This window comes from Diplotaxodon limnothrissa, linkage group LG6 (assembly GCF_057381915.1).
Source record: "Diplotaxodon limnothrissa isolate DT_005_m linkage group LG6, D_limnothrissa_male_GT1.1, whole genome shotgun sequence".
Lineage (NCBI taxonomy): Eukaryota > Metazoa > Chordata > Actinopteri > Cichliformes > Cichlidae > Diplotaxodon > Diplotaxodon limnothrissa.
This window is the reverse complement of record NC_140601.1, coordinates 35233120-35247512: the sequence shown is the minus strand read 5'-3', so window position 1 is coordinate 35247512 and position 14393 is coordinate 35233120. Positions and strand designations below refer to the sequence as shown.

The window sequence follows — 14393 nt, the reverse complement described above, 5'->3', positions numbered from 1 at the left end:
ATTGTAGCATACAAGTTCAACACTCAAGAGTCCACAACTATTACAAAAAACTTAATTACAAGCTAAAATATTGGTCATTTTGAGGAAAATGCTCCTCCTCATCTGAGGATACAAGTACACAGCAAGTCACGTGTGTCCACCTGCATTTATAAGGTGTTTGCCTGCATATATCTGGACTTTACTTGGTACCCTCTGTGCCTTTAGCCTCCACAAACTCAATGGCCTTTTCTTTTACTGCTTGGATGCTCTGAGGGGTGCCATGTGTCTTCTCATATTCCAGGTAACGCTTGAAGAAGAACTTGATCTTCTTCACAGAAACACTCAGGTGGATCACTCGATCAAAGAGCGCTCTGAAAGAGGCAGAAGTTGTAATACAATATTACACACTTATCCATCTCACATGTCAGTTCTTATGAGTGTGTAACTGTTTAGGAACACAGACGCTATAGCATATGGAATAACGTATGGTAACCATGACGATGAAAAGAAAGTTTCTGTTCACCTGATTTCCTTCTGCGATCCATGTTTGACCATGAGGTCGATGAAAACAGACCACAGGTCGGTACGTTTTGGGTATGTGCTCAGGACTTTGTCAAACATGTTGCGACCTCTCTCTACATCACCGTAACGAAACTCCAGCTGAGCGAACTTGGCGATCACATCCACACCTGAGAGAAGAGGATGAGAACACAGAAAAGGTTACGTCCTGTAGAAAAACACAGCTTTGACAGGTGAAAAGAATGGGAATTGTTAAAAATATTGCATCAGTTTCAGTGCTAGTGGTGGTGTTGGGTGGTGGGATGCAACTGTATAAACAGCCACCCTAATATTTAAGAATAACTGCAAAAACCATGAGCGCTAAGTTATTGGTGGACAGCATACATTAAATGTACATAGGAGGTATTGTACATACAGACGCTATGATCACTTTAGTATGACAAGATGTTTAAACAGGCCCTCTTACTTTCTTTTGGAGGGAGACTCTTCAACGCCCTCTGCAGGAGATTACTGGCAGCATCACTCTGACCCTGCTGAAGCAGGAAGGTCCCATAGCTAAACCATACTTCCTTATTCTGACGGAAGCGCTTCACCATCGTCTTATACAGGCCCTCTGCCTCCTGGGTACAAAAAACCCCCACAATGAGTCAACAACACACAGATCGTGCATATATCAGATGCTTATTTAAATATGCATACCTAAATATTTTGGTATTTTCTGAGAAAGTACCTTGATTTTGTTGGACTTGGCGTAGATCTCAGACAGCTTCTGGTATACAGGCATGGGCTCACAGAACTGCACTGCCCGCTCAAACACCTTCTTGAGACTCTCCTCTGTGCCATACATGTTCTCCAGGTTCAGCAGGGCCACCCACACATTCAGCTTCTCCTGCTCCTCCCTGAACCACAACAGGCACAATTTTACACATCTAACCATCTTTAGTTAAATTGTGCACAAACTTTCTTGCAACTGGATGCAGAGATCGCTTTATCAGTTAAACAAATTCAACTACTCATTGCTGTAGCTGACTGGTTGACTAAACTACGATTATTTAGTCAACCATTTTTAGAACAGACTTGCAGCATTTGGGCGTGTAAATATAGTTCAAAAGCTGCTGCAGTTAAAAGTGAACATCAAAGTGCAGAAAAAAGGTGATCTGAATGCAGAAAGGCATTCATGTGAGAAAGGCTGGTTTGACTATTTTAGAAAGCACATTATTAAATGCCTAACACAAAGCAGTGAGTAAAGAGAGGACTTGCGACCAGAGAGAGGAAAGCCCCTGTGCAACAGAGCCATTGTTCTGACAGCATGTCTTTGTTGCCACTTCATCCTCGTGCATATGAGTGTGCTTGATAACTTCTGTTTAACTTGTTTTTGTGACTAGTTCCTCTCTGTTTAGGTGGTGGCAGCAGGGGTTAAAGTCAAAAAGATAGCTAAAGCTTTAACAAAACCTTCACTTGTTCCTGATTCTGCCTCCCTACTTCCACACATCTCCTTGACTTCCTTGAACCTTGCTAGGAGTAAAGTTTTTGAAGCTCTTTTTTGAACTGAGGAATTCCTGCCATATTTCAGGCCTGCTTATTGAACAAAATGACTGGGTGTGCATCAGATGTTAGTGAGATGGTCTCTGCCTATACACATGCCCCTTGGGAAAAAACCTTAAACTGTTCTAAAGCGTGCCAAACCACATGTTTACTGTTATATACTAAGGTGTCAAAACTCATCAGGGGAGGTCGTCAAATATCTCCTTTATCAGAGAAAGCATTAGCATGAACTGACTCAAAACTCAAACTGCTTCTAAATCCAACAGAAAGCCTTTGGGATGAGGTGGAATAAAAGAACTGCACCACAATAAAAGAACTTCTTATAAATAAGCAGCACCTGTGTAACACTATGATGTCAGTACCGCAATGTTTCCAGCACCTTGCTGAATCTCTATCATACAGACTTAAGCCAGCAGTACTGTGTGCCACGTGTAACTAATAAAGTTGCTAAGTGCGTGTATTCATCTACAAGTCTACCATTACCTGAAGGAGATCGTTTTCAGGGCTCTTTCAGCGACAGTGCGGGCCTGCTCGATCTGTGTAGCCTGCAGATGGTGAGCCATGAACTGGAGCCACAGCAGCGAGCTGTTGGGTGATGCTAGGAGCAGACGCTCGAAGGCAGCTGCATCCTGGGGCCGCAGGTTTGGATCCATCAGCTCAGCCTCTCTCTGTATCAAAGCCTTCTCTGCTTCCTTTTTCTCCTGCTCTTGCTCATGACGAGACTTCTTCTGGGGCTGGGAGGCGGAAAGAGCACATTTAAGGTAAAACACAGGAAGGAAAAGGAGATGGGATAGAGCCGAGAAAGGTTGAGAATGGATAAATTATGAATGAGGTCTTTTAAGGGGTAAACTGATGTGCTGAAAGTTCTGTTTCTCCACTAACTAAGAATGTACATCTTTTTCTTTTTTCACCTTAGTGCTTCCCTCTTGGTCTTCTCCATCACTCGAGTCCTCCTCCTGCGCTGCAGAGGCAGGCTTCAGGGAGCTAAGACCCACATCCCAGGAGAAACCTGCTGTCACCTGCAGTCTAGATGGACACGATGCACTGGATGTAACCTGCTGAGGGAGAGAACGTATTCATAAGATTCTGGTTAAGTGTATTCAAATCACCCAATCTATGGAGATTTACAAGACTGTAAAGGTTTATAAGCAGTTGCTTACTTTTGCAGGTTTTCCTTCATCTTCCTTATCCTCCTCTTCTCTGAAGTACACCTCTACTCCACTATCATTATCATCAGTTCTTGCCTTCTTTGATTCCTTCTTCTTTTTCTTTGAGATCTGCCAATGAAGAACCATTAAGACCCACGTAAACCACAATTCAATACATATATAAAGTCACCTAGGCAAAGATCAGTGCAGGATTTATTATTGTCAGACCCAAAGATGATAAATGGAAGATGAAAAAACAATGGCCTTGTTTTTGTCAAAAATGCAAAGTGATGATTCAAAAATATCAGAGCATAAAATGAAAGAGTTAACAATGTAATAAAAAACACAAGGAAATGAAATAAATTTACATGTGAAAGTAAAAAAGAAACTGAATGTGTCTTTTCACCTCTTCGCTCTCAGATGCTGGGCGTTTCTTGCTCTTCTTATCTTGTTTCTTCTTCTCCTCTCTGACGAGACGCAGCGGCAGACCGAGCGATTCTGGAAGGACGTCTGGCTTCCCGGTGTCCTCAGGGAGAAGCGAGAGGTTGATAAACTCCTCCTCCTTGTCAATACTGAAGACAAGAATAGCAAAAACTAAAATGGTAGGATGGCAGTTTGGAGTCTGAAAATAGTCCCTACCTAAAGCCGTCCCAGAGAACTTCTGAAACTTGGTATGATAATGAACTTTTTCCCTTTTATTTTTAAATGCTACATTAATGGCAGTTAAGATATAATTCTAAGCTGGATCGGTGTAGAAAATTGGTAACAAAGCATAAATTCTGAAGAGTGATTTCTGAACTCTGAGCTGACTTTACCTGAGAATTTTGGTGGTGAGCAGGGCGTTGGGAGGCAGGTGCTCAGAGACGATTTTGTGATTTTTAACAAAGTATTTGGTGGTTTGCTGGAGCTCAGCTCTTCCAATGATGCTTCTTGACAACCTGAAAGACAATTATATAGAACAGTAAGAAGATATAACAAGTAAGAGCAGAAATGTTAGAATAAATGTTGAAATGTTTCTAAAAACAATCATTAGTATGCTGTGAATGGATCTCTTAGTTACCTGATGAAGACTCCCTGCTCTCCAACAGACTTCACATAGCCTCTGATGATCTGACCTGCCTTCAGTTTGTTTACAGACAACACTTCTGGGTCTTTTGCTGGCTTGGCCTTGTCTGGGTTCAGCCTGGAGGAACACATTATAACACGATACATTTTTATTGCTTTATTAACAAAAATCATCACAAATCAAACTTTTACAACGATTCCTTCTCATACCTTGATGGTCGCAGAGACAACTGCCACTTGTCATTTTCATTATCGAGAAGGTAACACCTGAAAAAATATTTTAAAAATATAAATATAATATAAATATAAAAAATAATCAATATTTACTTCACAGTCACTAAACATGTTTAATCAGAAAGTCTTGAGATTAAAGTTGTGATGATATTTTAATATTTTCATGTCAGTGACACATAACTGAATTCTGCAGACTGAATTTTGACTCCACTTCAAATAACAAATGTACTTGTATTGACTAAACCACTGAAAAAGGTTTTTTCTATTTAAGCTGGCACAGCAATATTACAGCTAATAAAAAAGAGAAATCCACAAGGTAAAGTGTGGGTTGACATATTGAATTTAAAAAAAAAGCTGAAGGGAAAACAGAACTTCCAGGTGCTGCTCCAAAAGAAAAGTTCTAAAAAAAAATAATTTTTTTTTTAGATCTAACTTTAGCTTTTCAGATTTTTGCTCCACAGATGTGGGCCAACGAGTGTCACATTACTGTAACAGCTGGACAGAGAGAACTGAACACTGCAGCAGACATCACAGCTATGATGAAAAATCGGTTTTTATAAGAGAAGAAAACAGGTTACAGTTAAATCTACTGCTGCTGCAACACTTGCATTGTTTTATCATGCAAGCTGATGGGAGCTGTAGTGTTTCAGTAGCCACTAAATAAATATAGTTTAACGTTGTTACACTCAAAAAGTTTTAACTCTTAATTTGCTTACTGGTAATTTAGAAAAACAATGAAATAAATGCAAAAGTAAAGTTTGCACTGGATAACAGAAGCTAGTGCAGATTAGCTTAAAACTATTCTTTTCTGCACACGGTCTATAACAGAGATCATCCACACTGACCTGAGAAACTGATCCTTGTTGTAAACAGCCAGTGGGTTTGGCCTGTAGGCATCAGCAAGGTCTGTGACAGCAACAGTCCCCATGCCCCCAAAGGGAAGTTTGACCAGCAGGCCAGTTTGTGGCTGAATATTTGTTACTATCCCCAAAGTAATGCTGCCTTTCTCCAGTTTATGGACACCTGGAGAAAAAAAAAAAGGAATCCAGAAATTAAATTAACCCGATTTTATGTGATACAGATTTCAAAACTAGAAGATCCAACAACAATAACATAACACAAAAACTTTAGTAGCTAAAAATGGAGCTAAATCAACAATGAAGTTAAGTTACTTCAGTTACTGCTAACTAAAATGTTAACCTGTTATGTTACACTTTCACTAAAACACCTAGCTAGGCTACTTTAGTGCTTATATTGAACTTATGCTGTGTCACTACTACTATAATGTTGCTGCTGCTGCCACCTTGTGGCAATAGATTCAAACTGTAACTTCAGTAGTCTGATAGCAGCTTAATGGAACAGGAGGATGCAAAATGCCCTTATTTTGGTTTGCAGATATTTTTTTAAATAAAATAACATTTTTTCTTTATCATTATAAATGTCATTATTGCACATTTCCTAGAAACATCTTAATCTATATGTTGAGGCTATATCGTCCTCATGTAGCTCTTACCTGTGAGTGACAGCACAAAGCGATGAGGGGGGAAGCTCGCTTCTACCACTCTGGCACGGACTGCTTGGCCCAGCTTGTACAGTTTCTCGGGGTGGCCGATATCCTCAAATAAGCACAAAGTGTAAGATGATTGACCTTTTACAAATAACATTTGCTCTTCCTATACATTTGCAAAGACACAAACTTACTTTAGAATCAGTGGTCATTGCCAGCAGTTCAACCGTTCCAGAAACACTGGGATCAGTTGTGACTTCCAAAGACTTTCTGTCTGAGTTAAACTGGCGAGAGAAACATGAAGACATTGAAGAAAAAAGAAAGAGGACATAAATTCCAAGCTTGCTTTTTGGCTTTCTTTTTCCTTTGAAATTGTTTTTGGATTTTTTAAATGTACAATCACTTCAAGTTTGGGGCAAAACTTGTAAAATAATATAAAGCCAGCCATCTCGATCTTCAAAGCTTACCTTTGATACAAAGCATGTAATTTCCTCCCCAGCTGTATAGCTGCTCAGTTTTTCTTTTGCTGTAACTGGTTTGAAATCGACACTCTCATTCAGTTTGCTACAGAGAGGGAAAAAAGACCAAAAAGATGAAAAACAGAAAAAGCACAAAATATGCAAGAGTTTGGGGAGGGTGAAATTCCCAATGAAAATTATAGTGCAACAAATTTTACTCATTTTAAACACATGTGCAATATTTTAGTAACAGAAAAGGCTGGAGATGTTAATGTGTGAATGATGGTTGTTTGGATATTTTAGGATTAAATAATGATCAGGCTCAGGTGACGCAATATAAAAACCAGAATGCAAGTTTATTTGTGTTGTACATTTACCTGGGTATCAGCGTAAGCTCGGAAATGGTGTATGTGAACTTTGGATGGGAGAATGGCAAGAATCTGAAACAGAAACAGTTGCGATTACATCTACATTACTACATAACACAAAGAAAGTGAATACATATCATATGTCTACTCCAACAGGTAAAATGAGGCACAACAGCCATCATTACCTGTGACTGGAAGCCTCTCGTCCTCCGATAACCCTGGCGGTGACCACGCTGCCCACTTTCACTGATGACGTGGGGAAAGATCCCAGGCGCACTTCTGCAGGCTCCACCACTTCAGACACATGCACGCTACCTGAGCTTCCATCCTCTAAGGTAACCTGGATGCAGGTAGGTTTTACTGTCCGCACCGTGCCCTGCAGGATTTCACCAAAGCAGTGGCCCTTGCGGCCAGTCTGGTTTTCTGAAGCTGTGCGCTTTCGCTCTGGCATACTGCGCTCCCACGACACCAAAGGGAGCCCTTGCAGCTCTTGACAGCTGGGTTCAATAACTTCAGCTGACAAAGTCATGCCCGCCTTCAGCTTCTCTGACTCAGACAGGAATAGCTCATTCAGGTGGCTGCAAGTCTGGATCACAGTCAGCTGTGCCGTGTCACCCAATGAGATGACGGCAAAGTCTTTGTCTATGTGCTGCACCATTGCTGTGTATTTCAACCCTTCAGCCAGCTATAAAAAAAATTAAAAACATTACAATCAAATGGTGGATTTATATTTTTATAGATCTAATTAAAAAAAAAATAAAAAATATATATATATATATAAACACTCACAGATTTCTTCTTCCCCATCACCTTGGAAAGGATAGAGACATGGACACAAGCAGAAAGCATGTCAACATGAAGGACAACTGCACCGACTTTCTGTCCGTTGGTCAGTTTAACACCTGCAAAAAATACAGTTTTTGGTTACATATGAGCTCATCTTTCATACAAAATACCTTCTCTGTAACCTCCTGATGTTATGAATCGGTAAACTTCATACTTCATCTGTTATTAGATATAATATAATATTGTTTTGAATATTGTGAAAACAACATACACACTAAATAGCTCACCCGTCTATTTGACCTTGTGCTTTTGATCCACAAGTTCCAACCAATTTAATATTTTCTTCAAAATTAAAGCTTCACTGACCAAAGCAAAGCAAAAAATAATAATAATAATAATATGAGAAATATTTAGTTTTTTCCTGTTCAGTACATACCCATCATGTGGTGCTTATTGGCCAGAATGGTAGCACCAATCAAGGCATCAGACTTAAACGTGGCACCGGTGTCATTCACAGTATCCACAGTCAGCTTCAGTTTCTGTCCAACAGACAGAGCAGCCAGCTGCTGCTGAAGTTCACCGTTATCTAGAAAAAACAAAAACAGGAACTTAAGTCTCACTAAATGTCTGGAATTCTGCAACTCAAATCTTATTTGGCCTTTCGTGGGTCTATAGCTCCCAGCGTTTATTGACACACTTAGCAAAAGGCAACTATTTATATCTAATTGACTTCACACATACCTTTCATAACCAACATTTCAGTGACTGCTCTTCTCTCCTGAAGACCATTAATGAGTCTTGTCTGGGCATCCCCCTGTGGTGATATGACCTCTGAAATCTTCAGTGTGACCAGGAATCGCCGCTTCTCCTCATCGAGGTTTGTCACTTTAGCAATGACCGTCTGGCCAACCTGGAAGGTGTTCGTCGTATCTCGGATGAACTTGTCAGTCATGGCCTGGAAAAGCAGAAACATTTGAAAATTTAACCAGGAAAATATATAACTGTTATACAAGTATGAGCCTTTCAGTTTACAAATTAAAAGTTCTTTACTTACTGATTTGGGTGCAAGTCCACAAAGGCCGTATGGAAACTCCACAAAGACACCATAGGGCATGATATTTTTGATCCAGCCAACCAGCTGAAGTCCAACAGTGATCTCAGAGAAATCTTTGGCAACCACTCCTTCCTCCAGTGACCATCTCACTGTTGGTTTCTTGGTGAGAGTCTTTAAATGAGAAGCAGCTAAGGAAACACACATTTTTCAAAATAGATGATGTATGAATTTCCCAAGAGGACATAGTGAATCAATCAAAGCTGAGTAAAGGTCATCGGGTGGTCAGATCTGCAAAATATCTGCAGGCTACTGAAAAAAAGGATACAATATTCTGCTTGTTCTTGCTTGGACAGATGAGTTTTGAGATGATATCTCCTTCCTGCAGGCTCTCCCACAGCAGAGGGCAGTTGGACATGTGATCAGACAGGTGGCTCATAGGCAGTACAGCATGGATCTCATCCGGGAGGATGGCCACTTCCAAACCGTTGAGTGACTTTTTCAGCACCTTTGCATCCAGCCTCTACAATAAATAAGACAAATTAATAAAAATAAGACAAAAGATTATATTTTCAATTGAACACGCCACAGAGACGACTTCTTACCTTCCCCACTTCACAGTCAAACTCAGGTTTTTCAGTCTCCTCATTTTCTTTTTTGACCACTGCCTTAAATGAAAGCGCCATCTTTCCCTTTTCAGGATCACACTGAAGAACTTTAGCCTTTACCACCTGGATTATCAATCGAGACCAGCAAACTTGTGAGATACATCACAGAAACAACACAAATCAAGACCATACAGGAATCTCAGTGTACATGACATTCGATCACCTTACCTGCCCAACGTAGAAGATGTCCTCGGGACGAACGATGGGCTCAGAGCTCAGCTCACTGAGCGGCACCAGACCCTTAACCCCATTGTAAAAACGGACAATGCAGCCAAAGTCTTTTACGCTCACGATATAGCCGTGGGACACACGACCAGGACGAGTGTCATTATAGCTCAGGAACAACGGCAAGGAGCTTTCAACCAGAGTCTTTTTTCTGGTCAGGTACAGCTTCTTATTCTCTGCATCTACTGACAGCACCTGAAGACAAAGTGTGCAGACACAAATATTCAGTGGAACAATAAACAGCAAATCAGCGCTCACAGCTGAAACTTCACATCAGAAGTTTTATAGTTGTTTGTTAGGGCAGAAGTGCACTTACCCGACATTTGACCTTCATGCCCTCCATGTACTTTTTCTCCGGATTCTGCAGGACAATGTCAGACAGATGGGTTCGAGGCACCAAACCTTTAATGTGGTCAGACAGATGCACCACCATCCCATGACTCAGCAGGACTGACACTGTCCCCTTGGAGAAAGAGAAACATTGAGAGAAAAGAATGTAACACAGACAACAGGGAACAATAAAGAGAGGTGAGGATTTAACTGTGCACAGTTTAAACCTTCCGTTTCAGGCTCATTTACAGCAATTCTAACTAATGTGCGTCATCTCTCCATTCAGCATCACTATTTTAAATTATTAAACTGGAGTTCCTAAGTCAAAGATATTTTTAACATATCTGCCAAGGAGAATTTCCATTTCTGGTTTGACGCAATAAAAAATTAAACTGAGTAGACGGATTTTTTTAAAAGGGATATTTTGGGAAATACACTTAGTTGCTTTCTTGCAAAGACAAGTTCCAAAGTAACCTCACAGCAACACCGCAGGTGTGGTCAAGAAATAGAAACAAGTGATATTTGTACCATTTGCTTCTGTATAGAAACAAACTTATTGTGTAAGACTTAATACGTTACTTAATGAGTTCATTTGAGTGAGTGTTAATTTAAGTTTTCTCCAAAAACAAACTAAAATTTGTCCCAATAAGTAACAGACCATGAGTTTGCTTTTTGCCTAATAAAGTCGATGTTATCCTCTTAATGCATTGAAAGACTTCATTGACTCAAACTTTCATAATCAAAAGTTACATGTAAGCCAAGTTTCCAACAAAAGATGATTCTCTGTTCCTACCTCCACAACCTGACCGGCCTGAACATCATGGTATCTGTAAAAAGGCTTCCCAATCACACTCCTAAAATCAAAAGAAGAGAGGCATGCAAAGATCAGAACAGTGAAGCCTACATTTACTGTGGACACTCAAATGAAGTGTAACATACCTGCGTAAAGTAGCAAAATGAATTTGCTCCATGGGGCTGAAGTCCAGGATCCTGCAGATGTGCTCAGGCTGGGCAAACACTCTGTTTTCATTAGTTTGCTCATTAGACTCCTTCAGGTGGTTCCGCTGTCAACGCAGACAACAAAATGATCTCAATCTCATCTTATGAAGAAAAAATATATAAATACAAGATTTATAAAAGTTAAAGTTTGTCCAAAGCATCACGCTGACTTACATGTACAAAGGCCAACGTTTTGTCCGGAAGTTCCAACACTCCTCCAGACAGGTGGTGCATAGCGGTCATCTTGCACTCCTTCACCACCTCTCCAATCCGTTCCCTACCTGCAGGAACGGGCTCAATCCCAGTCTCAAGATGAATAAGGTGGCTGCGCAGGCTCATTCCCACCAGACGAGTCTGTGGCTCGATGTACAGCACGCGCGCATTCACCTGAATGGATGGATGCAAAAGGAGGTTTGTACTCTCAAATTATCACATGGCATCAAAATTTCTAAACACCCATTTATCATAAGCGCTGTGTTAAACATGCCAGGTCTACTTTACCTGAAGTCCCTTAGTGTAGCTGGAAGCCTGTTCTGGCTCCATGTGGAGAAAATCCACCTGGCCATTAAACGAGGACAGGAAGTCCAGGATCAGGCCGTGTTTGGTCACCTGCAATACCAACATACTGGCTTTTACATGCAGTTCAGAGGTTATATTTCACTGGTGATTGTTTCATGTTGTTTTAGTAGCAGAACACATATAGCGGATAACATAAAAACACTGTCTTTACCTCCTTGATGGCAGCTTTGACCAGAAGGCCAGGAAGAAGTGTTGTGAGGTTCCAGCCCTGCTTGGGTTCAGCACAAGTCTGAGCAATCGTAGTCAGGTTAGCAGAAAGCTGGACCACGCGACCATCATTCTTCACCTCTTCTACTTGGGAAGTCAAATACTGACCCACTTTCAGCTCTGTACATGTGGAGAAACCACAAATGCTTGAGAGATCCTTTTAAAAAAAAAACAACTGATTACATTTGTTTTATAAAAACTGAAAACATCTGCAATGTCCTAATGAAACACAACCAAATCATGCATGAAAAACAAAACAACTGTTTCCCAAAATGAGCAACAAGTTATTTTCCATACCTTGAGCATTGTTGTGTTTGAATTTCAGGGATTCCTTAGACAGAAAGGCCTTGGTTCCACTGACACCAATGTCAATGATGTAGCCGTAATCCTCCACGCTCTCCACACACGCACTCAAGACCTACACAAAAGATACAACAATTTCTGTAAATGCAGGTTTGATGGATGTTTTTAAACAGCTACTCTCACTAACAGCTCACCATGCCAGTTTTCAGTCCACTCGGGGTCAGACTTTTGTTGACCAGTTTTGGATTGATTGACAGCTGGATGCTAAGCGAGCCTCTCTTCGTTACATCCAACTTGGCAACCACACACCTGAGCACCATGCCGGGGTAGAAAAGGTGTGGCAAAGAGCAGATTTCCTACAAAGTATAAAGTAATTAATATGGCACTTTTACAGACCTAAAAGTCACAAAACGCTGCACAACAATTAAAACACAGTTAATACAGAGTTACTATGTATGAGGGTCAGCTAACACATTTTGAGTATGTGAGTGAAGACGGTGTTATAGAATATACAAATATAGAAATGTTGTCTTGATTTTTTAAAAGATTTTATGAATATTGTGGACTGAATTACACTGTTGCACACTCACAAGCAGAAATGTCCTCAACACCAAGACAATTCAAATCTCCTACAACATTCTGTTCATTACTATATAGGCCAACCTCTGTGTCAGCTGAGTCCAGCTGCTCACTCAGCAGCTTGGTGTATGAATCGCAGATGTTCTTGATGCTGAGAAAGCCTTGCAGGCCACTAGGCAGGCTGACGGTCACTTCAAAGTCTGTCACCTCTTTCACACAGCCTAGCATCAGCATGCCCTCCTTCACATCCTGGGAAAAAACACACACAAGCCGTTACTGAGACGAGCATCCTGCAAGAGCTTAAAAAATTGCTTAAGAGTGTTATTTTTTTAGATGCAGAAAACACAGAAGAAATGAAACGTAAAAAACCCATTCAAATACTGTATATGTACTGTAGAGGTTATTGGGAGATTGATTACCTTAACATGCAGAATTTCCACACATTTGACTGGAGCGTTAAGTGTCAGGCCAACTTTCTTTTCCTCTGCCTTTTGCTTCTTGAGCTTTTTGCTGTCATCTTTGGCTCCTGCCTTTCTTTTCTTGGTTTCAGCTTGCTCATTAGACTGCAAGAGAAAAGCAAATTATTGCCAAATGTGAAATATGTTTTAATAATACACTCTAGTGTTGTAGTATACAATAGCCTATTTAAGACCAGGTGACATCAAGGGATTTTTTTTTTTTAAACAATATTGGCCTAACCTCATAGCTAAGGAGCTCGGGTGTGGCAAAGAGCAGATCTCTTTGCCAGGTCTGTCCTGTGCTAGATGCATCAGGGGCAGTAACAATCAATTCTGCCTCACTGATGTCTGTTTCATTTATAATTTGATTTGCAGTGGAAGCCACAGAGTTTCTGAGCCAAAACAGAGCCAACTTTGAGTTGAGAAGTACTTCTGTGCAGAAGTGATTCCAGATGCAGAGTAGCAGAAGGGCTGGGTTAGTGATATGGACGGCTTCACTGTACATCTGGCAATGCCTCTCCACAAGATGTAGGCAGCAACACATTCGGGTCAACAAAAGATAAATTCCAATTTAATTTTCATTTGTACATGCTATTGTCACATTACAAAAAAGGAACTCCGAGTTGAAACTGAATAACTAAAAAGGATTTCTTGTGAAAAACATACCTGTGGTTATTAATTTTGATCACTTTTGTCTGCACTCTGAACCCAGATCAATTCTTTTTACACTCAGTAAGACAGACAAAAACAGATGGAAGTTAAAATCTACCTGAAACAGATTGTCCGCTTCTGTTCGATGAACCACTGTTTTACTCCCAGTAGACTTCTTTGCTGTCCCTCCTCGAGGGAAGTCCTCCACCGCCGATGCCATCTATGAAGTTCTTTAAGACGTCTAAGAAAAATAATGTCGCCATTATAAAAGACATCTAATTGTTATTAGTTCACATGTGCACAAGTTTCAAATCACTGAGACTGCGAGAGCCAGATTATTTTATTTAGTGATAAAAGTCCATCTGTATTCGTCGATCTAATCACTCCAAATGCACGACATTACGAGCTAAATAATACCGGGTATAAAACGAACAAACACTAGCAAAAAACCTCCACTGGACTGAAGATTTAAATATATGATGTATTGCTGTAAACGTACATTTAAATATACAATCAGAATCATGAAAGGTTTCTTACATTAAATCTCCGGTTTGTGGCTATCCAAACTCACATGCTGTTCAGCAACACGCCATGACCTTAGCCCGGAAGAAAAACTCCGGTGGGCGTTTCAAATTTTGTCCAATGACCGCGAAGAACGAATAATTGGCACCGACTTTAGCCATTCAGTGAACGCTCTCGGCCTTAAATTTGAGTGACAGTATTTTTAACAAATA

The 14393-nt window shown here is 40.4% G+C and overlaps 1 protein-coding gene across 2 annotated transcripts; it reads right to left on the bottom strand.

Annotated features, from left to right (window-relative positions):
- Positions 1-38: 38 nt before the first annotated feature.
- Positions 39-14255, bottom strand: pdcd11 (programmed cell death 11). 2 transcript variants are annotated; one of them, XM_085356303.1, is made up of 36 exons: positions 14197-14255; positions 13778-13900; positions 12970-13113; positions 12635-12799; positions 12166-12327; positions 11966-12086; positions 11613-11788; positions 11384-11491; positions 11057-11269; positions 10823-10947; positions 10677-10737; positions 9870-10016; positions 9497-9748; positions 9266-9391; positions 8989-9183; positions 8664-8834; positions 8351-8564; positions 8046-8195; positions 7613-7725; positions 7009-7508; positions 6833-6895; positions 6465-6561; positions 6192-6281; positions 6004-6106; positions 5336-5513; positions 4467-4523; positions 4252-4374; positions 4007-4129; positions 3598-3763; positions 3204-3320; positions 2955-3101; positions 2527-2777; positions 1229-1397; positions 965-1118; positions 503-668; positions 39-350 (listed from the first exon to the last, which is right to left on the bottom strand). In XM_085356303.1, the coding sequence occupies exons 2-36, from the start codon at positions 13877-13879 to the stop codon at positions 179-181; spliced, it is 5421 nt and encodes a 1806-aa protein (XP_085212429.1). In that variant the 5' UTR covers positions 13880-13900; positions 14197-14255; the 3' UTR covers positions 39-178. The 2 variants fall into 2 exon arrangements, with proteins under 2 accessions (XP_085212429.1, XP_085212430.1); XM_085356304.1 differs by having other exon boundaries at positions 2955-3098.
- Positions 14256-14393: the final 138 nt, after the last annotated feature.